The sequence below is a fragment of the Dipodomys merriami genome, unplaced genomic scaffold, assembly GCF_024711535.1.
Source record: "Dipodomys merriami isolate MVZ:Mamm:240054 unplaced genomic scaffold, mDipMer1.0.p SCAF_60, whole genome shotgun sequence".
Classification (NCBI taxonomy): domain Eukaryota; kingdom Metazoa; phylum Chordata; class Mammalia; order Rodentia; family Heteromyidae; genus Dipodomys; species Dipodomys merriami.
Window position 1 is genome coordinate 4,316,596 of NW_027206180.1, and position 23,483 is coordinate 4,340,078.

The 23,483-nt window shown below is 57.1% G+C and overlaps 1 protein-coding gene across 3 annotated transcripts; it reads right to left on the minus strand.

The window, feature by feature from the left end:
- Positions 1 to 10,033: 10,033 nt before the first annotated feature.
- Mettl22 (methyltransferase 22, Kin17 lysine) lies at positions 10,034 to 21,828 on the minus strand. 3 transcript variants are annotated; one of them, XM_070003512.1, is made up of 11 exons: positions 21,739 to 21,816; positions 20,580 to 20,717; positions 18,674 to 19,030; positions 16,286 to 16,326; positions 16,044 to 16,188; positions 14,053 to 14,124; positions 13,538 to 13,591; positions 13,008 to 13,088; positions 12,699 to 12,801; positions 11,118 to 11,286; positions 10,034 to 10,135 (listed from the first exon to the last, which is right to left on the minus strand). In XM_070003512.1, exons 2-11 carry the CDS (start codon positions 20,683 to 20,685, stop codon positions 10,100 to 10,102), a joined length of 1,164 nt encoding a protein of 387 aa, XP_069859613.1. In that variant the 5' UTR covers positions 20,686 to 20,717; positions 21,739 to 21,816; the 3' UTR covers positions 10,034 to 10,099. The 3 variants fall into 3 exon arrangements, with proteins under 3 accessions (XP_069859613.1, XP_069859615.1, XP_069859614.1); XM_070003514.1 differs by lacking the exon at positions 20,580 to 20,717 and having other exon boundaries at positions 21,739 to 21,828; XM_070003513.1 differs by lacking the exon at positions 16,286 to 16,326.
- Between the last annotated feature and the right edge of the window lie 1,655 nt (positions 21,829 to 23,483).

Below are 23,483 nucleotides of genomic sequence, written 5' to 3' on the forward strand. Positions count from 1 at the left end.
ATTTCAGTTCTGGGCAGGTCCAGCAAGCTCCCAGCTGTGCCGGGTGGATGATGAGCTCCACGCGGCCGTTCTGCTCTTCATCTTCAGTGCAGTACTTCGTAAACGATCGGAGATGGTGGACACTTGTTATGGAACAGGTCTAAGTGTCAGATGACTTTGCCCAGCCAGGCTGATCTAGGTGTTCTGAGCGTGTTGAAGGCAGGCCAGACTGAGCTATGTATGATGTTTTGCAGGACTATTAGTTTTCACTAAGGATGTTTCTAATTTGAGATAGGTCGATGGCAGCACCGTGTCACTGGGCACTACGAGCATCTGGTACATGCCTAGGGCATCTCAAGGTCAGACTCCTTTTCTCATCATCACTGTTGATGTAGCTCAGGGGTAGAATGTTTGCTAGCATGTATAAAGACCTAGGCTCCATCCTCAGTACACACACACACACACACACACACACATACACACACACACGCTTTGTTGCTGGACAGACTAGTTGAACCTGTGGGCCCCTCTTTGGAGATCTTTATCTGATAGTGTTTGGGATTCAACAGGTGCCACAGTAATGTTCAATAATCTCACCGCTTCTTCTTCTTTTTTTTTTTTTGTCGGTCATGGGGCTTGAACTCTGGGCCTGGGCGTTGTCCCTCAGCTCTTCAGCTCAAGGCAAGCGCTCTACCACTTGAGCTACAGTGCCACTTCCAGTTTTCTGGTGGTTTTATTGGAGATAGGAGTCTCACGGTCTCTCCTGCCCGGGCTGGCTTTGAACCGCAATCCTCAGATCTCAGCCTCCTGAGTAGCTAGGATTACAGGAGTGAGCCACCAGCGCCCGGCAATCTCACCGCTTCTAACTGACAACGGGCTCAGCTCCCCATCTCAGGCGTTCTAGATCCCAGGAGCTGTCCAGCAGTTTCCTGCTGAAACTTCCCAGAAGCGAAAACCCAAAGGGAGAAGATGATCATTTTCAAACCCGGCAAATACAAAGGCCTTTTCTTTTCCTCCACGCCTTCCCCGTTCCTCTTCTCAGCCAATAGAAGATAAAAAGGGGAGACAGTGCGGCTGAGAGGGCTCTGGGTGGGACAGAGATCTGGACTCAGATGCTGGCGGTGATCATTCAGAATGGTGTGGCTTCACACCAGTTGCCTTACATCTCTGAGCCTCAGTTCCTCAGAGGTAACATGGGGAGGATGCTAAGAATGCCTGTGTTGGGGAAAGTTCACTTGGAGAGACGTCATAGACCGGTAGGTAGCAGATAGTGCAGCGTTGGCGTGCAGTAAGCACCCAGCGAATCTTGCACATCTCAACTGCAAGGCTCACAACTTGGATTTCTCATGATCATCTTCTTCATGAACCATCATCATCACCATCACCACCACCACCATCAGCTTCATTTCCATCATCGCTGTCACCCTTGAACCTCTGCTAAGGTCTACTCAATCTTCGTAAGTCCGGGCTCACTTCATTCTTAGCCCATATCAGCGGCGTTAATCCAATCAGCAGTTCCCCAGCACCCCATGCCTGGTACTGAGCAGAACACAAGGCACACAAGCAACGCTGGCACGAACTGTATGCATACCATGGGATTCGAGATTCCCGGAAGACAGAAGCTCACTTGACATCTCCAGTGCCTTTCACACAGGAAAAGCCTTTGGGAAAATGAATCTTGGCTGGGTTCCAGACACAGAGAGCTACAAATGCACCTTGGTCCGATCAGTTCAGAGGAAGCAGCGGGAAGAGCTTTGTCGAAGGCCCCGGGGTCACCCTGGCCCCCGCAGGCAGCTAGCTCCCGGCACGCATTTGCCAGACTCAGTCCCGAGGTGGCTTCTTCACAGCTCTGCTATTTATTTGGCTGAGTCTCAACTTGCTAAGCAGGGATGGTGGCGGACCTGGCCTCCTGCTGGCTGAGAGGCTTAAGTGCAGCGGTTGCTTGCACGTGGTTTGGGAAAAGCAGTGTGGGCTCTCCATGAGACCGAAGTCTCTTATCAGGCTGACGCCCACGACATCTAAGCTGAAGCATGGTCCACACTCCTCTGTCTCCCTGGGGTGCCTGGCATCTGCCGTCTCGGGTTCTGTGACTCCAGGCTGAGACTTGGCTTATGTTAGCCGAGGCTGAGTGGGCCGTGCCGTGTGCAGCAGCAGGGGCCTCTGAGATTTGCTTTGGGATGAGGTTCTTTAGGGTCAACAGATGCACATCGGTATTGCTATGGTACAGAAACCCTTGGGGGAGGGGGTTCTCCTTCTCAGGCCCCCCCCCCAAAAATGCCTTGATCTTTTTTTTGTTGTTGTTGTTGGTCGTGGGGCTTGAACTTTGGGCCTGGGCGCCGTCCCTCAGCTCTTCAGCTCAAGGCAAGCGCTCTACCACTTGAGCCACAGCACCACTTCTGGTTTTCTGGTGGCTCATTGGAGATAAGAGTCTCACGGACTTTCTTTGCCCAGGCTGGCTTTGAACCATGATCCTCAGATCTCAGCCTCCTGAGTAGCTAGGATGACAGGGGTGAGCCACTGGCGCCTGGCTTGGACCTCTTTTTTTTTTTTTTAATTAATTTTTATTTATTTGCTTTTTATGTGGTACTAAGGAATCAAACCCAGGGCCTCATGCTTGCTAGGCAAGCACTCTACCACTGAGCCACCTTCCCAGCCCATACACTCGGACCTCTTACCTGCCTATTCACACTTCCGGTCACAGCTGGCATGATAGGTGTGCGTCACGTCACCCAGCTGTTGGTTGAGAATGGGTCTCACACATGTGCATGGGCTGGTCTGGGCCCACCATCCTCCGGATCTCAGCCTCCCCAGTAGGCCAGGATCATAGGTGTGAGCTCCTGGTACCCAACACCCCATGGTTGAGCTTTATGCTGATTTCCTGAGCTCCTTACCCAGACTTGGGGCTGCCTGGGGTGGCCCAGCGAGGATCCTTGATGACCTCAAAGTCCCAGGCAGATTCCTCAAAAGAGCTTTATAATCAGCAAACATCAACTAGCCCAGTGGTTGTCAACTCGGTGTCTGGCAGTGTGTGGAGACGGTGTTGGTTGTCCTGATTATGGGGGCTTGGGGAGGGACGTGTGCTTTAGTGGGAGGAGCTTCTAGCATCCTGCAATCATAGCAGGACTCTCCAACCTAGGGTTACTAGTCCAGTGTGTCCATACTACCAATCTCGTGTCTACAAGGCCCACCTTCATTCACCCCCTGTGCACAATTAGGAGGCTGACTTTGGGCAGGGTTTAACCTCGGTGAGCCTCAGTTTCTTCCTCTGTACAATGGGCGGTAACTACCCCCGAGTGTGGTGAAGTTTGAACAGATGGCCTATCTTGCCCACGGCTGGAAAACAAGAATGGAAGCATTCCCATCTCTCTGTTAGTTAGCTCTGAACGCTTCCTCCTAGAGCTGCCTGTCCCCCTACCCCCAACACTCAGGTGTGTGTTGTCATAGAAACCGTTCAGGGGTAGTGCACTTAAGAGTTTGGCTGAGTTTTTTTTTTCTTCCCCAAAATAACCCACCCTGTCAGTCAGCTAAGACTCAGGGGAAGTGGTTAGACAAGTAGAATTATTTTACCGTCATTAGCTGGGGAGCAAGACACTTACTTGGGGGAATTTCTCCCCACCCCCCGCCCCCGCTCCGGGTCCCTAAGGCAGGCAGTTAATAGAAAAGCAATGATGGGTGATAATGGCGGTAATGGCAGTTATGGTGGCTTCCATTTCTCGAGCCTGTCCCCTGCACCAGCGCACATGCTAGGCACTTGTCATGCATAAAAAGGAAAAAAAGAAAAAGAAAACTATCTTTAAGTAGTTGTACAAAGGGATTTTCAGTTCAACATGTCAATCGATAAGGACAATGCACGGTTGATCAATGCCACCCTTTCATCCATATATATATATACACACGTGTGTGTGTGTGTGTGTGTGTGTGTGTGTGTGTGTGTATTGTTGTTGTTGTTGTTGGTTGTGGGACCTGAACTCTGGGCCTGGGTGCTGTCCCTCAGCTCTTCAGCTCAAGGCTAGCGCTCTACCACTTGAGCCACAGTGTCATCTGTGGCTTTTTCTGCTTATGTGGTACTGAAGAATCGAACCCAGGGCCTCATGCATGCAAGGCAAGCACTCTACCACTGAGCCACCTTCCCAGCCCTCATCCTATTACTAAGGGTATCTCTGTTCGGCGGTGTGCCTGGTTCCAGGCCAAGGTGCTTCTCAGAGAAGTGAGTGCTTGGGCTGGTTTGAGTTCAAAACTAGGTGCCAAATTCTAAGTACTTTCTTCCCAGAGTCTCTAGAGGAAGGGAGTGTGTGTGTGGGGGGGGGGCAGGGAAGAAAGGGCTCAGTGTCTTTTGTCCTTGGCCCCAGCACCCAAACCTTAACCCCATCTAATGTCTGGGCCCTGATCTTGGTCTCATTCACCTGCATAATCACTCTACTTGTCACCTGGATAAACTGAGGCTCCAAGGCATACGTTCGTACCTGTCATCCCAGGATATAGTGAAGAGTTCAACCTGCCAGGGTTCTTCTTCTTTTTTTTTTTTTTTTTTTCCAGTCCTTGGGCTTGAACTCAGGGTCTGAGCACTGTCCTTGAGCTTCTTTTGCTCAAGACTAGCACTCTACCACTTGAGCCACAGCATCACTTCCGGCTTTTTCTATGTATGTGGTAGTGAGGAATCGAACCCAGGGCTTCACGCATGCTAGGTGAGCACTCTACCGCTAAGCCATCTTCCCAGCCCACGGCCTCAGTTCTTTTCCTGGTGCTCTGGGAAGCTAGTAACCCACCACCCACCCACTTACCCACCTGCTCGGGGACCCCATCCTGGTTAGTCTTTGTGTCAGACATTCCTGCCCCAGCGAACCCCACCCCCACCCCCGCCCCGCCCCCTCATGGCTCCCAGTTTGTAGTTTCCTGAATTCTGTGAAGGGAAGAGTCACAGCCACCTCTCCGTCCTGGCAGGTCGAACCCTTCCATGTGACAGGCGCTGATGTGAGCCTCGGAGCCTCAGTGTACCCAGGTGACAAGGAGAGTGGTTAGGCAGGTGGGTGAGACCAAGAGCAGCACGCAGACAGCAGATGGGGTCTGAGTGGGGATGTGGGATTCGCCGGGGGCTGGCGACCCCCGGAATCAGTGCGGCACTGTCTGATCTAAAGCAGGATGAGTCCTCTGGAGCCGCAGGGGACCCCCCTGCACTTTGGAGTGTTTGCCGGGGCCCTGGGCAGCTGCTGGTGCTCTGGATTCCACGCCGGCACCGTGTGCGGTGGATTCCCGAGGCAGGGGTGACACCTTGTGTTGAGAGTTCTCCCCAGGAGCCAGTGGGGGGCAGGAGGTGCACAGGAGGGCACCCTGCTCTCCTGAGCCTCTTTGTACTCAAGGCTAGCGCTCTCCCACAGCACCACTTCCGATTTTTTTTTTTTTTTGAGTAGTTTATTGGAGATCAGAGTCTCATGGGGATTTTTCTGCCCGGGGTGGAGGGGCTCCAAACTGTGATCCTCAGATCTCAGCCTCCTGAGTTAGCTAGGATGACGGGCGTGAGCCTCTGGTGCCTGGCATAGAAAACTCATCATTTTTTTTAGCGCAAATTGTTCTGATCTGGGAAATGCAGACACTAATGCTCTATGGGAGCTGTGGTAGTGTTATGATGATAATGTGCAAAATACCATTTTTTGTTGTTGTTGTTGGTCGTGGGACTTGAACTCTGGGCCTGGGCGCTGTTCCTCAGCTCTTCAGCTCAAAGCTATTACTCTACCGCTTAAGCCACAGCACCACTTCTGGTTTTCTGGTGGTTTATTGGAGATGAGTCTCACAGACTTTCCTGCCTGGTCTGGCTTTGAACCGACCTGTCCAATTAGAAAGATGGGGTCCACCCACCGTGGGAGGCACTTCCTCCACCCAGCAGGAGGGCCTTCTATCCTGTTTATGTGCTGAAGAGTAAACATCTGCTCATGACCTCCTCCTAGCCAAGGCCAGATGTCCACCTGGGGACCAAGGCCTGCCGTGTTTACCCGCCAGGATCTAGGGAGGGCTCCGCTGTGCTGCTGAGCAGGAACCCAGCTCCTGCAGGTGAACCTGAAGACTGGCTCCTCCCCTTCCGTTTTCCTCCAGCCTCTCAAGGATTCAGCACTGTGGCGTGTGCATGGTATGTGTGCTGGCCCGGGCCCTCGTGTCACTTCATTGACCCCCCCCTCACCCCCCACATCCTGGCTTTGCTGGCCTTGGTGCCATTCAAGTCTGACCACTGCAGCCCAGAGCTGAGATGTGGGTGAGCCATGCTCCCAGTCCTAGCTTACTATTTCCCATTGCGCTCAGAGATCTGTCATTTGTCTAAGATCACCTGGGCGGTAGGCTACACAGCCAGGATTGAACTTGGCTTGATTTGAGTTCCTGATTCTTTCTTTCTTTTTTTGGTTTGTCATGGGGCTTGAAGTCAGGGCCTGGGCACCGTCCCTGAGCTTTTGTGCTCAAGGCTAGCACTCTACCATTTTGTGAGCCACAGCTCTACTTCCAGTTTTCGGGTGGTTCACTGGAGATAAAAGTCTCCTGAAGACTGGGGATATGACTTAGTGGTACAGTTCTTGCCTAGCATGCATGAAGCTCTGGGTTAGGATTCCTCAGTACCACATAAGCAGAAAAAGCCAGAAGTGGTGCTATGGCTCAAGTGGTAGAGCGCTAGCCTTCAGCACAGAGAAGCTCAGGGACAATGCCCAGAACCAGAGTTCAAGTGACAGGACAGGCAAAAATAAACAAACAAATAAATAATTTAAAAAAGTCTCCTGAACTTTCCAGCCCAGGCTGGCTTTGAACCATGATCCTCAGATCTCAGTCTCCTGAGTAACTAGGATCACAGGCGTGAGCCACCAGCGCCCGGCTGAGTTCTTGCCTTTAAACAGGAGTGACTCACTCAGCCCTACCAGCAGCATCCAGCCTGCCCTGGCCTTGTTCAACTGCAGCACAAGATCCCCTCCCACAACCTCTCCTCCCTCTGCCTGCAGCCCCCAGGAGTGGGCAGAGAAGCCCTGTGGGCTACAGTGCCACTATTTGCTGGTTTCAACAGATCGTTTCTGTGTAGGCATGGCTGAGTAACCACACACCCCTTTCTCGGGGCCATGTATTTCTCTGAAAATGTCAGAATGTGTCAGGAAAAAGAAATGGAGTCCAGCGGTCTGGGTGATTACGGAGCGCACACCCCGACGGTTTGATGCTTCTGATGTGTCACCTGCAGGGGCTCTCTCTTGGGAGGGAGGTGGTAACACCTGGTGAGTCTCACTCCAAAGTGAGCGTCTAGTGATGCTGGGCTACAGTGGCTCCAGATGAATCCCAGCTCCTCTGAGGAAGTTTCACGCCCCTCTCACCCTGATGACACCGCTAGGCTTGGTGCCATTTGCTAGGCTTGGTGCCATTTACATCCATGTGACCGCTGGGAGATGTCGCGGTTGGTGCTGGAGTGCGGCCAGCAGGGGGCGACCGCGAGCTCCTTAGAGGGCTCCACTGTCAGTAGAGCCCGGCGTGACTGACAGCTCAGTGGAGGGGGGTCTATCTGACAGTTTTGAGGGGCAGGGATCTCCGGGAGCAGGAATAGGCCCAAGGCTCAGCTCTTCTGGAAGGACTGTGCGCACAAACCACCTGGGGTCGTACTGGAAATTCTAGCTGGGCATGGTAGAGCACAGCTGGAGTACTAGCACTGGGGGGGGCGGGGACCAGAGCTGCGTTTGAGGCCACGTGTGGCCTCCATTGTGAGGCAATGTTTCTAAAACAAAGCGAAGTGTGTGTGTGTGTGGGGAAATAAGAGGAAAAACTCTGACTCGGTCCTGGGTGGGGCCAGTGCTGCATCTCTACCGAGGGCCTGCTAGGCCTCTCACGCTGTTTCTGGTGGGGGGAGGTCACGGTGTGTGCGTGTGTGTGTGTGTGTGTGTGTGTGTGTGTGTGTGTGTGTGTGTGTGTGTGTGTGTGTGTGTGTGTGCGTGTTTGTGTGTGTGTACAGGCCTCTCATCCTGTTTCTGGTGGGGAGGTCATGGGGGTGGTGTGTGGACAGGCTCCAGGTCTGACCCTGCCCTTAGCAGCTGTCTCAGGTTGGGGAAGTGCCCTAACCTCTCTGAACTCACATTTCTCCTATATAAAAGGGGGTGCCGCTGCCCTTTAGGGTCTTTACAGGATTTCAGGGTCATGGCATGATCATGAGACAGTTCCTGCTCTGCTCCTCTACCCTGCAGGGCTGGTCTCCCCTCCATCCCCCCTGTAGGGCTGGTCTCCCCTCCTCCCCCCTGCAGGACTGGTCCCCTCCTCCATCTCCCCCTGCAGTGGCTGGTCCTCCCTCCATCCCCCCTGCAGGGCTGGTCTCCCCTCCTCCATCCCCCTCCTGCAGTGGCTGGTCTCCCCTCCTCCATCCCCCCTGCAGGGCTGGTCCTCCCCTCCATCCCCCCTGCAGGGCTGGTCCTCCCCTCCATCCCCCCTGCAGTGGCTGGTCTCCCCTCCATCCCCCCTGCAGGGCTGGTCTCCCCTCCTCCATCCCCCCCTGCAGTGGCTGGTCTCCCCTCCATCCCCCCTGCAGTGGCTGGTCTCCCCTCCATCCCCCCTGCAGGGCTGGTCTCCCCTCCATCCCCCCCTGCAGTGGCTGGTCTCCCCTCCATCCCCCCCTGCAGTGGCTGGTCTCCCCTCCATATCCCCCTGCAGGGCTGGTCCTCCCCTCCATCCCCCCCTGCAGGGCTGGTCTCCCCTCCATCTCCCCCTGCAGGGCTGGTCTCTCCTCCTCCATCTCCCCCTGCAGGGCTGGTCTCCCCTCCTCCATCCCCCCCTGCAGGGCTGGTCCCCTCCTCCATCTCCCCTGCAGGGCTGGTCTCCCCTCCATCCCCCCTGCAGTGGCTGGTCTCCCCTCCATCCCCCCTGCAGGGCTGGTCTCCCCTCCATCCCCCCTGCAGGGCTGGTCCTCCCCCCATCCCCCCTGCAGGGCTGGTCCTCCCCCCATCCCCCCTGCAGGGCTGGTCTCCCCTCCACCTCCCCCTGCAGGGCTGGTCTCCCCTCCATCCCCCCTGCAGTGGCTGGTCTCCCCTCCTCCATCCCCCCCCTGCAGGGCTGGTCCCCTCCATCTCCGGGCTGGTCCTCTTCCTCCAGGCGGGGCTTCTCTACCCTGGCACTTCATTCTGTGCTGGTGGTGTTCTGTGCCTTCTGGGATGGTTCGCCGTATTGGGGCCTCCTCCCCCACGCTCCAGGCTGATGACCAAACCCACGTCTCCACACAGCGCGGAGTGTCCCCAGAGACAAAGTCACTCACGGTTACAAAACATGGCTCCCCTTAATAATCAGTATTAGCAATCCCCCAGTGACGTGCGCTATGGTTTTATTCTGTGCAGATGACACAGCGGGCGCACAGGGAGGAGGTGTGGCGGGCCACTGGCCTCACGGGGACTCTGCTCCTTTGACAGCCTTTGTCTTCTCGGCTGTGCAAAGGGTGCACCCCTGCTGCCAACCCCAGCTTTGTTAGGAGACACGGTGAGTTTAGACTGGCGCGTGCGGGAGTGTGCACAGTCGCGCTGGGGGCAGCTGGTCTACCCGGGGCAGCTGGAGCGGGCAGAGGGGCAGGGCTGCGGGGGGACTGGCTGACACTGGAGAGGAAGGAGGAGTGGGGCAGAGGGAACAGAGAGTGGGGAGAAGATGGGACGGACACACGGACTGAATGCACACGAGGCGCAGGATGGCGGGGGAGAGTGGGGAGAGGCAACGTGCCCGGGTGGAAGGGAATCGATGGGGAAATGAGGCAGGAACTGTGGGGATCGGATTAGAAATGGGGGCTCCTGGTGCTGAGGCCCTGAGTCCGGCACAGAGCATGCCAGGATGGCTGTCAGGAAGAGCATCAGGTGGACAGCAGCCGTCTGCTCTGCTTGGACCAGGTGGCTCCTGAGGAACCTACTCCACCAGCCCAAAGCAATGGGGCCCTCTGGCTGCTGTTGGGGCGGTGGGGGTGGGGGTGGGGGGTGACTGGGGGGAGGCAGGGACAGGTCCTAGAAAACCAGGTTGGGTCACCTCAAGTCCACTTCCCACCAGACTTTGAAAACAACAGTACCTCGAATGGCCGGCGTTGCGGAGCTTTTGATTTTATTAGAAAGATGGCGGGCGGGCTGCCATTCCTTGCGGAGGCCACGGGTCACGGTGCGGGCTCTGCGACGATCTTCCACAGCTCCTGCGGCAAACACAAGGACAGGACCTGAGCGTGTGCCGACAGGGCCAGAGAGAGAGAGAGAGCAGGGCAGCGTGGAGCCAGCCACGGGCCGGGCGCTTTCCCCACAGCCCAGGCTGGACAGATTAAGATGTGGCACTAAGTCAAGAGGCATTGGAGGTCACATAATCACTGGAGACCGGGGGTGGCCCTGCAGTTGGTGGGGGGGGATGGGGGCCTTCACTGCTATGTCCCATGGCACTGAGCCCCGTGATGCCAGTTTTAATGGTGGCAGGTGTGGAGCAGGTGCCCATGTGCCAGGCTTCATGGTACCCTGGGGCCTCCCATTTCTACTTGGAGACCGGCGGGGACCACGGGCAGGGCATCTGCTTGGGGGATGGCGAGGGCTGGGCACCGCTGAGCTCCATGGGGAAACGCCAATCCCTCATCGTCCCTTTTCCTGCTCAGAACGAGGCCTGGATCTTCCACAGACGCGGGGCCAAGAGGCCGCGGCCGAAAGGCAGAGAGAACGAAAGATGCTAGTGCTGTCCTGGGCTTCTACCAATCCGGCTTCGGGTAATTTTGGGGTAATTTTGACTTCAAATTCTCTCTAAGGGCTGGGTTTAAAAGCTGTCACAGGGAGTGACAGGGAGGTACAGCTACGTCTCAGCTCAGCCGTTTCCTGGCTGGGTGACATCGCCCATCTTGGCCGCTGCGAAGATGAACGGGGACAGTGGACACAGGTGCTGGGCCTGGCACCAGCTCTCACTGCTGCGGACTACCCGGAGGCCTGATGGGAGGGGGTGGCACGGAGCCTAGGCCAGGCCACGGGGCAGGGGGGACCGTCAGGCACCGCGCGTGGGATCCGGGCATCGGGACCTGCAGCCCTCAAATCCCTTCCACTGACTTCCAGCCCGCGGGCCCTCCAGCCACCACAGCCCGCCGTCCCAAAGACAGGGTCCCGTCAGCAGCCTCCGCCCTGGGCCGGGCCGGAGTCCGTACACACCAGCTGCCGGATGCGCTCATAGATGAGCAGCTGCGGGAAGGACGCCTCCACGCGCTCCACCACGAAGCGCAGCCGGCCCTCCGCCAGCCTCTCCAGCGCCTGCAGGGAGGAGCGGAAGTGGTCGTAGGCTTCGCAGGTGATGTCCAGGTGTCTCAGAGTGAAGTTGAGCCTGTGGAGGGGCCGGCAGACAGCAGCCAGCTGTCAGGACTGGGAAGGCTCTGCTCTGCGGCCTCCTGGGGCTCACCTCTCCAAGCGGTGCCAGCATCTGGGCTCTGACACTGGCAATGTGTGTCAAGTGAGGACCCAGGCTCTGCCAACAGGAGCCATGCTGCAAGGGATGCGTACAATGTACGGGCCTGACCCAAATCTACACAGAAGCCACAGCAACCATCCCTGCAGGCCGACTTACCAAGGACACAAAGACAATACATGGGAATATGCTGGGGTTTGGGCCAGTTTCTGGTGCTTGAACTCAGGGCCCAACTGCTGTCCCTGAGCTGCTTTTGTCCAACGCTAGCCCTCCACCACTTGAGCCATAGCTCCACTTCTGGTTTTCTTGGTAATTTACTGGAGATAAGCGTCTCAACAGACTTTCTTGCCTGGATTGGCTCTGAAGCAGGATCCTCAGATCTCAGACTCCTGAGTAGCTAGGATGACCGGTGTGAGCCACTGGTGCTGGACTTCATAAAGATATTTTGTTGGGGCTGGGAAGGTGGCTCAGTGGTAGAGCGCTTGCCTTGCATGCATGAGGCCCTGGGTTCCATTCCTCAGCACCACATAAGCAGAAAAAGCTGGAAGTGGCGCTGTGGCTCAAGTGGTAGAGTGCCAGCCTTGAGCTGAAGAGCTGAGGGACAGCGCCCAGGCCCAGAGTTCAGGCCCCATGACTGACCAAAAAAAAAAAAAAAAGATATTTTGTTGGTTCCTTTTTTGTGTCCTTATAGTATAGTTCTGGGGTTGAACCCAGGGCCTCTGCATGTGCCAGACAAGCTCTGCTATTATTACTATTATTTATGTCAGTATCTCGTTTCAGGTTTTGGAGACAAGAATAAAGAAAAAGGTAGAGTGCTAGCCTTGAGCTCAAGAGCTCAGGGACAGCGCCCAGCCCAGGCCCAGAGTTTAAGTCCCATGACGGACCCCCATTCCTCTCCCTCTTCCCCCCACCTCTGCCAAAAAAATAAAGAAAAAATGTTGTGGCTTTTTTTTTTCTCACAGAGAAATAAAATTCAAGTATATTAAGGGCCTCAGCACAGGCTGGGTCCAGGTGACATCTGGATCCCTGTCTGCCACAACCTCTCGGTGGGGCCTGGACGAACCCCTAGTTTCCCTGCCTCCCCCTCTTCTCCTGCAAGTGGAGAGGGCGGGGACTGACAACGGTGTATCACAGGACAGTGTGAAGGTCGAGCCTGGGCTGGCACGCAGCGGGCGCGCAGTGCGCAGCTGCGGGAGGCCCCGGCCGGCGGAGGTCGCCGCTGGAGGGGCCCCGGCCGGCCGGCACGCAGCGGGCGCTCAGTGCGCAGCTGCGGGAGGCCCTGGCGGAGGACGCCACTGGAGGGGCCCCGGCCGGCGGCCGGCCGCGCTCACCTCTTCTCCACCGACAGGATGGCCGTGCAGGCGTTCTTCAGTCTGCGCGCCAGTCGGGAGAGCGTGTGAAACAGCGCGTCCGTCAGGTCGTCGTCGTAGAACACTGTGGGAAGAGAGCGGGGTTGGGGGACGCACGGAGAGGCCCAGGAGGATGCTAGAGAGGAGGTGCGGATCACCAGGGAACCGTGTGAGTTGCGGCGGAACATTCTGGAAAGACGCTCTGAAGAGGCAGGTGGCTCTGTGGCGGTGAGGGGACACTCTGGCTTTGCCGGTGACAAGGCCGGGCGCGACGCCCGTGGACGGTCTCACCTTCGGCGGCGAACAGGACCGTGGTGTGGCTGTACAGGTCGGCGATGTCCTCCTCTGACCAGCTGAAGGGCACCGCGGGATCTGCAGGGGAGGCGGGAGGGGTCAGGCCCGGCCCCCCCTCCGGGCCTCGTCCAGGGCCCTGTGTGTGTAGACAGCCAACGACAGGCGGGCAGGATCCCGCCTGGGCCCTGTGTGAACGCGACCTGTGCCAGACCATCCTTGCGGAGTGACCCTTCCCCCCATCTCCCCAGGAGCCTTGCTGCGATGCTCTGGCTGGTGGAAACAATCTAGAGACCTCCCCCCAGCCCCAGAGGGAACGGACCTGTCATACCTGGGGTCCCCTGTGCTTCACCCCACCCAAATGGAAGCCCCCATCCCCACGATGGTGAGCTGTTGCCCACTGGGCAGGGGGGGGGAAAGCAGCCTCGAGGTGCCGGGACCGTGCAGCGCGCTGCTGCTCTGTAGGACACGGCCGAGGCCTCAGGCCTCAGGCATCGGGGAGAAATGGGAACCGGGGGCCTGGGGCACACCTGTGCAGAGGTCGGCCTTCAGCCAGTCCAGCTCTTTGACCTTCACCACTCCACCTGCAAGCCAAAACCAGAGCTGCCAATGGTGCACATGACCCGGGAAGAGAGCAAGACCCGCCCCCCCCATGCCTCCCTCCCCTTCCCACCCCACGTCCACCACCTTCCCACCCTTCTGGCACTCCCTTCCCGAATCCCTTTCCTCCTCAGTGCTAAGTGTGGGCACAGCACAGGGAATGTGTGCCCTGAGGAGCCGTGGCCCCCGATCCCGGGGACTGGCTCAGTCCGAGGGCTGGCAGGTTCACAGACAGCGCAGACTGCATGGACAAGGCGCTGCGAAGAGGACGCGCGGGGGAGGGAACTGGCGTCGGGCTAGGGGATGCTGGGAAGGCCCCAGGCAACCCACTTCGGACAACGAAGCTGGGGAAGCGTGGACGCCCCCCTCCCCCTGCCACTTTGGGAGTCTGGCCTGCCTGCCTGCCTGCCCGCCCACCAGGGAAATCGCCCCGGCCAGGCCTCACCTCCAGCGGCTGCCAGGTGGCTGTTGAGGACGACGTTTCGCTGGCACATGGTCAGAAGGTCTGCGCCAACATCTGCAATGACAGAAGGGCTGCTGGGGCGGGGGTGGGGGGTGGGGGGTGGGTGGGTGGGTGGGTGGGGGGTGGGGGGGTCAGGCTGCCCGTCCCCAGGGGCTCTCCCCGAGACCCGCTCCCCAAAGAGCAATGGCAGAGAGCAGACCCACGACCCATGGGATCTTTTCGATGGCTTTCCTGTAAACGTGAGATGCAGGTAAACCGAGTCCCCACATCTCCCACATTACAGGACCCACGCCCGGCATTCCCCTGGTGCAACCTCCAGGCTGCAGGTCACGGGAGCGGTGACTGCATCAGCTTGAGTGACCAGGAAAAGCCAATGATGGGCTGGAACCCAGGGCCTCCGACCCCAAACTTAGGCTCACTCTGAAACTCCAGAACTCACTGGGACCAGAAAAGGGGGCTCGGATTGACTCAGGGATTCACAGCAGAGTCAGAGCAGGGGAGGTGGGGCTCCTGAGTGGGGCACGGCCGGCTACCACCACCGCCCCCTGGAGCTGCTTGGGATCTTTGTTTCAGCGTAACAGACGTGGACTACAGGAAGCAGTGCATTCGGACAAACTTTCTGCGAGGAGAATGGGCACTGAAGGAACTCGGCTTGGGAGCAGGGTGTGGTGATCCTGGCACTCAGGGACCCAGGTAGGAAGATGGAGTTCAAGGCCAACTTGAACTACATAGTAGGGCGCCATCTAGAGGTCACTGCCATGATAACATCAGCATGTCCTCAGCTGGCTGGGTCTGACTGTTGCGCTGTGGTGTGGAAGACGTGGGTCGGGAGCTGGGGGAAGGGTAGAATGCACTTGCTGGGTGAGCTTAGCAACTGCTTTGTGAATCTAGCAGGATTTCAAAATATGAACGGAAACAGAGCTCAGCTGTTAGAACGAGTTATACTCCTTCGTCAGGACCAACTATGCACAGAGATGTTCAACAAATGTGCGATCAACAGATGTGGAAAACAAAACACCAGTGATTAAAATGCCCAGTGATGGCATCGTATATGACACAGGAAAGTTTATTTTCAACATATTTGGCAGGATGGTTTTCTGTGTGTGTGTGTGTTTATGTGTGTGTGTGTGTCACCTACACAAAGTTTGCATTCAGCTACTAGTTTGTGCACAGAAAGAAAAATGAAAGCTGCGTACTGGTGGCTCACACCTGTAACCCTAGCTACTCAGGAGGCTGAGATCTGAGGATCACAGTTCAAAGCCAGCCTGGGCAGGAAAGTCAGTGAGACTCTTATCTCCAATGAACCACCAGAAAACCAGGAGTGGCGCTGTGGCTCAAAAGTGTTACAGTGCTAGCCTCGAGCAAGAACACTCAGGGACAGCGCTCAGGCCCTTACTGACCAAAAAAAAAAAAAAAAAAAAAAAAAAAGATTGTAGCAACTGTTGGGGGACTCCTCCCGTTCCAGTGGTAGGAGTGCCTTCCTAGCTAGCACAGAACCCCAGGACTGCCAAAAAGGGAGAAAGAAAAAGACTGAAAATAAAAAAAGATCGTTAAAACAGAAATGAAAAGAATGTGGGTCTGTGCTGGGCCGAGTTGTACCAGGTACACAGCAGGTGCTGAGCACGTCGCACACTGCTGGATGAACCCGGGGGGGCTGTATGGGATGAGCCGTTTTGGTGAGGCGTTGTCAGAGGCCCCGTGGTTCCCTGCTCTTTCTGGGGGTGCCTGGCGGTCCGTGGTGGCTGGGTGACACTGGTGGCAGTGGTGCTGGCTGCCTGGGTGTTGCCCGGGGCTCAGACGTCACTGAGAAGCAGTGGGGGATGGGGAACTGGGAAAATGGAGGCTCCAGATCTGCCGCAGCCCGCACCCAGCTCCCGGAGCCTCCCAGAGCCTCCGCCTTGGTTTGGGCGCGAGGCTATGAGGACAAGGCCCACCCTCCCATTCCCCCCCCCATCTGGGCGGCGCCCGGTCACCTGTGCAGTACACTGTCCTCGCCACTGTGGCGGCCACGATGCTGGCCAGGCCCGTGCCCGCCCCGAGCTCCAGCGCTGTGCACCCTTGGAAGAGGTCCCGTCGGAACAGGATGTAATCTGCCAGGAACAGGGCGCCCCGCCACACCTGGGGGGAGGTGGGAGAGGAGGGTGAAGGACCACAGCTGCTGGGGGGCCCCAGAGAGGCCTTGCGGGGTGGCGGGAAGTGGGCAGGGCCTACCCACCTGCTTGCCAACATCCTCCAGGGTCGTGGCCATGGTGTGCTCTGCTCGGAGGGGAACCAAGAGAGAGACGGCCAGGGTGAAACCGGGAAGGACGAAGACCATGGTGTGCGTGTGCACGTGTGTGTGCAAGCCAAGGTGTGTGCGGTGGGTGGTTTGGGAAAGCAGCACGGGCCCCCCGCTGCCAGGTGGGAGAGGGCTGTGTGCCACGAGGACCTGGCCCGGCTCAGCCCCCTTCAGTCCTGGGGGTGACCCTGCCCCATGGACCTGACCCAGCTCAGACACCCTTCACCATCTTCTCTACCTCACCGCCGCTGCTGCTTTATGACGGCCATACACGCAGATGCTAACAACAATGCCAACTCATCTGGAAATGTTTCCTTCTACGTAGAGCCACACGAGAAGGTGAAAAAAAAAAAAGTGAATTTGAAATGATATCCTTTATAAAAAAAGTTGGAGAAGCTGTGTGTCGGTGGCTCACGTCTGTCATCCTAGCTACTCAGGAGGCTGAGATCTGAGGATCGCAGTTCAAAGCCAGCCCAGGCAGGAAAGTCCATGAGACTCTGATCTCCAATGAACCACCAGAAAACTAGAAGTGGCGCTGTGGCTCAAGTGGTAGAGTGCTTGAGCAAAAGCAGCTCAGGGACAGTGTCTAGGCCTTGAGTTCAACACCCCGGACTGGCACAAAAAAAGTGAAGGAAGAAGGAGACCTGGAGGTGGAGGATGGAGGTGTGTGGTTACCGCCCTCCCCCCCCCCCACCCCCGTGGCTGTATGTTCCGGGCTCACCTTGGTTCCCACAAACTCTCAGTGTAAGCAGATCCCTGTGACCGGAGGCCACTGTGCCCACATGCATGCTATTCCCAATGGGGTGCCCCGTGCCGGTGACAAGGCTGGGTGGGCTGCTCTGAGGGCTTTTCCAGACCAAGCCTGGCCAGATTCTGCCCGACCTGAAGAGTGGGATGTGAGCCCTGAATCAAAGGGGACTCGTAACTGAGCACCAGTGGCTCACACCTGTCATCCTAACCACTCAGGAGGCTGAGATTGAAGGAACAAGGCTGAGGGTGTGGGGCCTGATAAATGGCCACCTGGTTGGCAAGTGGGACAGAAAGCTGCCTGCTGGTCTCCCAGCAGCCGTCTGCCTTCACTAACGGGGTGATGGCACCTCAGAACCTGGGTGGCTCACACCAGCAAGACCCTACTAGGCGGTCACTCCTGTTTTGCAGAAGTGGAGGTTCAAGCTCAGAGTGCTTTGCAAAAATCAAAGTAAGAAAGCCGGGCGCTGGTGGCTCACGCCTGTAATCCTAGCTACTCAGGAGGCTGAGATCTGAGGATCGCGGTTCAAAGCCAGCCTGGGCAGGAGAGACCGTGAGACTCCTATCTCCAATAAACCACCAGAAAACCAGAAGTGGCGCTGTAGCTCAAGTGATAGAGCGCTCACCTTGAGCTGAAGAGCTGAGGGACAACGCCCAAGCCCAGAATTCAAGCCCCACGACCGACAAAAAAAAAAAAAAAATCAAAGTAAGACAAAGGGCTTGTCATCGGACAGCGCCACATGGGACGGGGTCTTGTCCCTCCCCAGCGGGTGCCGCTGCGCAGAAAGAATGTGAGTCCAGGTTCAGCGAGTGTGTGTGTGGGGGCAAGGGGGGGCTTTGTGAGCGGCTCTTGCTTTGCAGAGCATCAGGGTCCCTGACACTCAACGGTTGGGATTACTGGGAAGTGAGGAGCCCAAGGCCAGGGCCAGAAAACTCTGGGTGCTTGGCACACGAGCAGAGCGTGGCTCGGGGGCGGGCTGTGGAGCTTTGGCTAGTGGTCAAGAGCAGTGGTGTTCTTGGGCTGCCTCTGCCTGCCGGTGATGCCTCGTTCTCACTCTACTTCTCCCGCCCCACCCCCCCCCGCCCCCAAGCCTTTTCCAGCTAAGTTTCTAGCTTCTGAGAGGCCCAGACTAGTCACCTCTGCACCTGCCCTGGCTCCCTGCTGCCAGTGGGGCCTGGCTAAACCTCCTACCGTCCTGGGCTGGTCACAGGCGCTGCACACTGAGTGCAAGGGGGAGGCGGTGGCGGCAGCCAGGCTTTCCCAGGGGAGGTGAGTAGGACAGACCGACAGTGAGCAGTGTGTTAGGAAAGCAAAGGTGGGCAGCGTGTCCCAGGGAGGAGGCCCCGCAGAGCAGAGGCCCAGAGGTAGGAGGGTCGTGAGGGTCAAGGGTTGGGGACAAGAAGCATAGGCCCCTGTCAGGACAGCACAGCTCGTGAGCAGGACTCTGGCCTGATGGCAGCAGGGAGCAGGAGATGACCTGAGCTGGCCCAGCCTTGAACTCAGTACCCACACCCACAACATTTCCTGGGCCCTGCCCGTACCGTGGGGTGGCCTGGGCAGCGGGTGCTGGCCCTTACCTATCTGGATGATGCTGTGGGGACCGCTCTCTGGTCCCTCAGGTCCCGGGACGCCGGCTTCCTCCTGCGTTAGGATCATGGGATGTACCTTGTCTCTTGGAGGCTCTGCTGGGTCGGGCTCGGAGGTGGCCTGTGGTCTTCTCACCACGTCCAGATCCCCGTCCTCGTCCAGCTGAGCACCCAACCCTTCCTGGCCAGCCTGGAGGGCCACACTCTCACCAACGTGGCTGCTTCTTGGAGGAGACCCTGGGCTGCCTGGCCCAGGGGGAGGGGGCTCCCGGGTGGGCACATCTCCATAACGGGCACTCTCAGACCCTGAGTCTGGACTCCACAGCAGCTTGAACTGGGACAGGAAAACTGAAAGACAAGACACAGAACAAGGTTCATTTCAGGAGTCTTTTATTTCCTCTCCTTCTGATAAGACAGTTCGTTACCAGCTGGAAAACTTTTGTGTTGTGTGCTGATCCTGAGGCTTGAATTCAGGACCTGGGTATTGTCCCTGCAAGGCTAATGCTCTCCCAGCTTGAGCCACAGCTCCATTTTCAGCTCTTTGATAGTTAATTGGAGATAAGGCATGGATAGCATGACTTTTGTTTTTTGTCAGTTGTGGGGCTTGAACTCAGGGCCATTTCCGGTTTTCTGATGATTAATTGGAGACAAAAAGTCTCATGGACTTTCCTGTCCAGGCTAGCTTTGAACCTGTAATCATCCAATCACAGCCTTCTGAGGGGCTAGGATCATAGGTGTGGGCCACCAGTGCCTGGCTAGATTGCATGTCTTTTTAGCATTCAAGACTTAGCTTATAAGTGGCTCAGTGGTAGAATGCTTGCCTTGCATACATGAGGCCCTGGGTTCGATTCCTCAGCACCACATACACAGAAAAAGCTAGAAGTGGCACTGTGGCTCAAGTGGTAGAGCGCTAGTTAGCCTTGAGCAAAAGAAGCTCAGGGACAGTGTCCAGCCCCTGAGTTCAAGCCCCAGGACTGGCACCAAAAAAACCCCCAAAAACCTCAGGTGCTTTTGTTCTGGATTCTTCTGCTCAGCATCTCAAGTTTTGGGGTACTCCCCAGCACCCCACCTGCCTAGCCATCACCTTACAAGCACGCACTGAGCGCCAGCTGTGTGCCGGGAACGTCGTAGGTTACAGAATATAAAAGCAGAGAACAAGATCCCAGGCCCCTGGTCTAGGGACGGTGGGGGAGAGGTCAGGCTTTGTGTGGCACAGAGGGGCAGTCAGAGAATGTGAGGATCATTGCCCTTTCTCTGCCACAGATTACACAGGGAATATTTTAAGCTCTGAGTCAGATGACCTCTGAGGCAACTGGCTCAGCGGCGGTGCAAACCCGGGAACACGTGGGTTCTGGCTGCTTCCCCGGAACGGGGCGCGGCTGGGGTGGGGGCCACAAAGGGAGCAGCAGTTATTAGTAACCCCAGCCATCAGTGATGGAAACGGGGTGACTGGGTCAGGGGTGGGGCAGCCGGGGTCTGTGTGGGGAGCTGACTTTGCAGGAGCCAGGGCTGGGGATGGGGGGAGGCAGGTATCCTGTTAGAGGGACAGGGAGGAGGTGAGGGGGAGAGAGCTGCGTGGAGGAAGCAGAGGCAGCCAGGCAGCGGCTGGAGCAGGGCAGGGGGTTGGGGACTGGCTGGGGGGGAAACGGAGGCGCTGTGTTGTCCTGGCACTGAAGTGTGGGTGCATTCATGTCGACACTGCTGTCAGCGGGCTTTGGGCTCCGGAAAGCACAAGCGTTCATGCAGGCAAGACGCGTACATGGTGGGAGAATAAGACGCACACGGTCATCTTGTCTTCCCAACACTCTCCCCGAGAGATGAGTGTGGACAACGATAACAACAACAACAACAAATAGGATCCACGGGCCCGGAACCCCGCCGGAGCCCAGGGCCTCACCGGGCTGCCCCACGCTGTTCAGCCGCACCATGAGGTGCCTGTGGTTGGGAGTGTAGAGGTGGACATCGGACAGCACGGTGTCGCTCCTGAAGCTGACCTCATCCATGGCTGCATCTGTGATTCCTGAGACAGGAGCACCTGGGGGGGGGGGGAGGGCAATGGTCCTCAGAGGCCACGGTGCAGATCAGGCCAACAGCTTTGCATGACGCAGCCCAAGACATTTCCCTGGCCAATTCCTCTGTATCTGCCATAAGAAGGGACCTGCTAGAACATCATCGTTGTTGTTGTTTTTGGTTGGTGGTGGGGCTTGAACGTTGGGCGCTGTCCCTCAGCTCTTCAGCTCAAGGCTACCACTCTACCACTTGAGCCACAGCGCCACTTCCGATTTTCTGAGTGGCTTATTGGAGATGAGTTCCTGCCCGGGATGGCTTGGAACCGAGATGCTCGGATCTCAGCCTCCTGAGTAGCTAGGATGACAGGTGTGAAATACCGGAGTCTGGCTTTCGTTGTTGTTTTGTTTGCCCAGTATCTACTTTTTTTGGGCCAGTCTCGGGGCTTGAACTCAGGTCCTGGGCACGGTCCCTGAGCTTCTTTTTGCTCAAGGCTAGCACTCTACCACCTGAGCCACAGCACCACCTCCAGGTTTTTCTGTGTGTGTGTGGTGCTGAGGAATCGAACCCAGGGCCTCAGGCATGCAAGGCAAGCGCTCTACCACTGAGCCACCTTCCCAGCTCCCCGGTAGCTACCTTTAGGGCAACATTTTATTTATAGGAAGGAATAGTTTCCTTTCTTCGTGTACACACACACACACACACACACACACACACACACACACACACACACACACACACACACCCTATTCTCCATATACTCTTCTCATACAGGAAGAGAAACCCCCTTTCCATAAAGAAAATGTGCATTAATAGCAACCCCAACCTCTGGGCCAACCTCCGGGCTCTCAAAAGGCAGCCATGGGGCGGGCACCCCTCCCCCCCCCCCGGCTTCCCTTCCCCACCCGACCCCACACCCTGGTCAGAAAGGGAAACTGAGGCCAAGCGTGACGCCAGCCCTTAGACTTCGCGGCCCCGAGGCTCGGTGCCAGCAGGCGCCCCGCCCCGCCCCGCCCCGCCCCGTCCCGCAGCCTCCCTCCCCGGCTTACCCGCCGCGACCCCGGAGCTTGGAGTCGCTCCCGACCCCTCGCCGTGGGACTCAGGGGGCCGCCATGACGGGCGGGCTGCGCAGGCGCGGCCACGCCCCCAATCGGCACAGCGGACGGCGGCGCCGCCCGCGGCCACGCCCACACGCCCGGGCCGCGCATGCGTGTTGGGACCACTGGCGGACACCTGTTACTCTCCGCTCCAGATGCGGGCGGGCGGGGGGGCGCCGCTGTCACCGGTCACCTGCTGGGACCCCGCCCACGGTGGGCGCGTCTCTGCACGGGGGTCCGAACCCTCTTCTCCAAGGGAGCTGAACGGGACGGGACGGGGGGCGGCCCGGTGGTAGCCCCGCTGGTGCAAGGCCCCGGGGTGAGGAAGAAAAGGTTAAAGGTCAAAGCTGTTTGCAGGGCGCCGGTGGCTCACGCCTGTCATCCTAGTTATCCAGCAGGCTGACATCCGAGGATCGTGGTTCCAAGCCAGCCTGGGCAGGAAAGTCTGTGAGACTCCTATCTCCAAGTAACCACCAAAAAGCCAGAAATGGAGCTGTGGTCCACGTGGTAGAGCACCAGCCTTGAGGGACAGCTGCAGGTCCTGAGTTCTAGAGCGACAGGTGTGAGCCACCAGCCCCTGGCACGTGCCACACACTTTGTGTGCAAAGGTGCTGATTTTCTTACGGTCAGTCTGAGCAGACATGGCACCCCCCCCAAAGGCTGTACATGACACCCCTCTATGAACGCAGGTACATGCACATAGGTAGAGGCTCAGGCTGGCTCTTGCAGACAAAAAGGCTAACAGGGAAACAGGGATTCGGGGTTAGAACTTTTGGTCCATGGTAAGACTCTGGGTTTTCCTATATGGGTTGGGGAACCATCAAAGGATGGATTTCACACTGACGTGTTCACAGACACACGTAGACACACACAGCTGTGCCCACCCATGGACCACAGGACCGTGGATACACAAATACAAGCACTCAGGCATATAGGGCCACGGATGTAAAATACACGGGCCTGCCTTTGCATGTGCGCGTGTGCACACACGCACACACACACACACACACACACACGCACGGCCTCAGCTGGCACCCGGTTGGTTAATTGCTTTTGAACAGAGATTTATCTTTTCAAAACAAAAGTGAGTCAACATCCATTTGGTGGTTACTGTTGCTAAAACATGAGGGTTGGTGGCCAAGCAACACAAATAAGGGCAAAAAAAATCTTTTTTGGTTTGGAAAGAAACAGGTTATGTTTTCTGAAAATTCCCAGGACAACAAGACAACAGAGAGCCAGCTGGAACACCTGGCAGCGTGGGACTCCATTCTACTTCTGAGTCTCTTTCTAGTTCAACAAGGACTGAATTGCTTCCTTAGGGCTCCTCTTCAAATACAGCCATCTTGGGGCCGGAGTGGTGGTGGTGGTGATGGTGATGGTGGTGTTTATAGTTTCAACATAGGAATTGGAGGAGGATCTCAGAGTTTCAGGCTACATCTTTCTGGCCTCTCTTCTTAGCTTTAGGCGGCTCCTGGTGACCTTGTCATTCCTCTCTCTGCCTCTGTCCAGGAAGCTGGAGACTGTCTTCAAAAAATAACCTGTGTGAGGGGCTGGGAAGGTGGCTCAGTGGTAAAGTGCTTGCCTTGCATGCATGAGGCCCTGGGTTCGATTCTTCAGCACCACATAAGCAGAAAAAGCCAGAAGTGGCTGTAACTCAAGTGGTAGAGCTCTAGCCTTGAGGAGTTGAGCGACAGTGC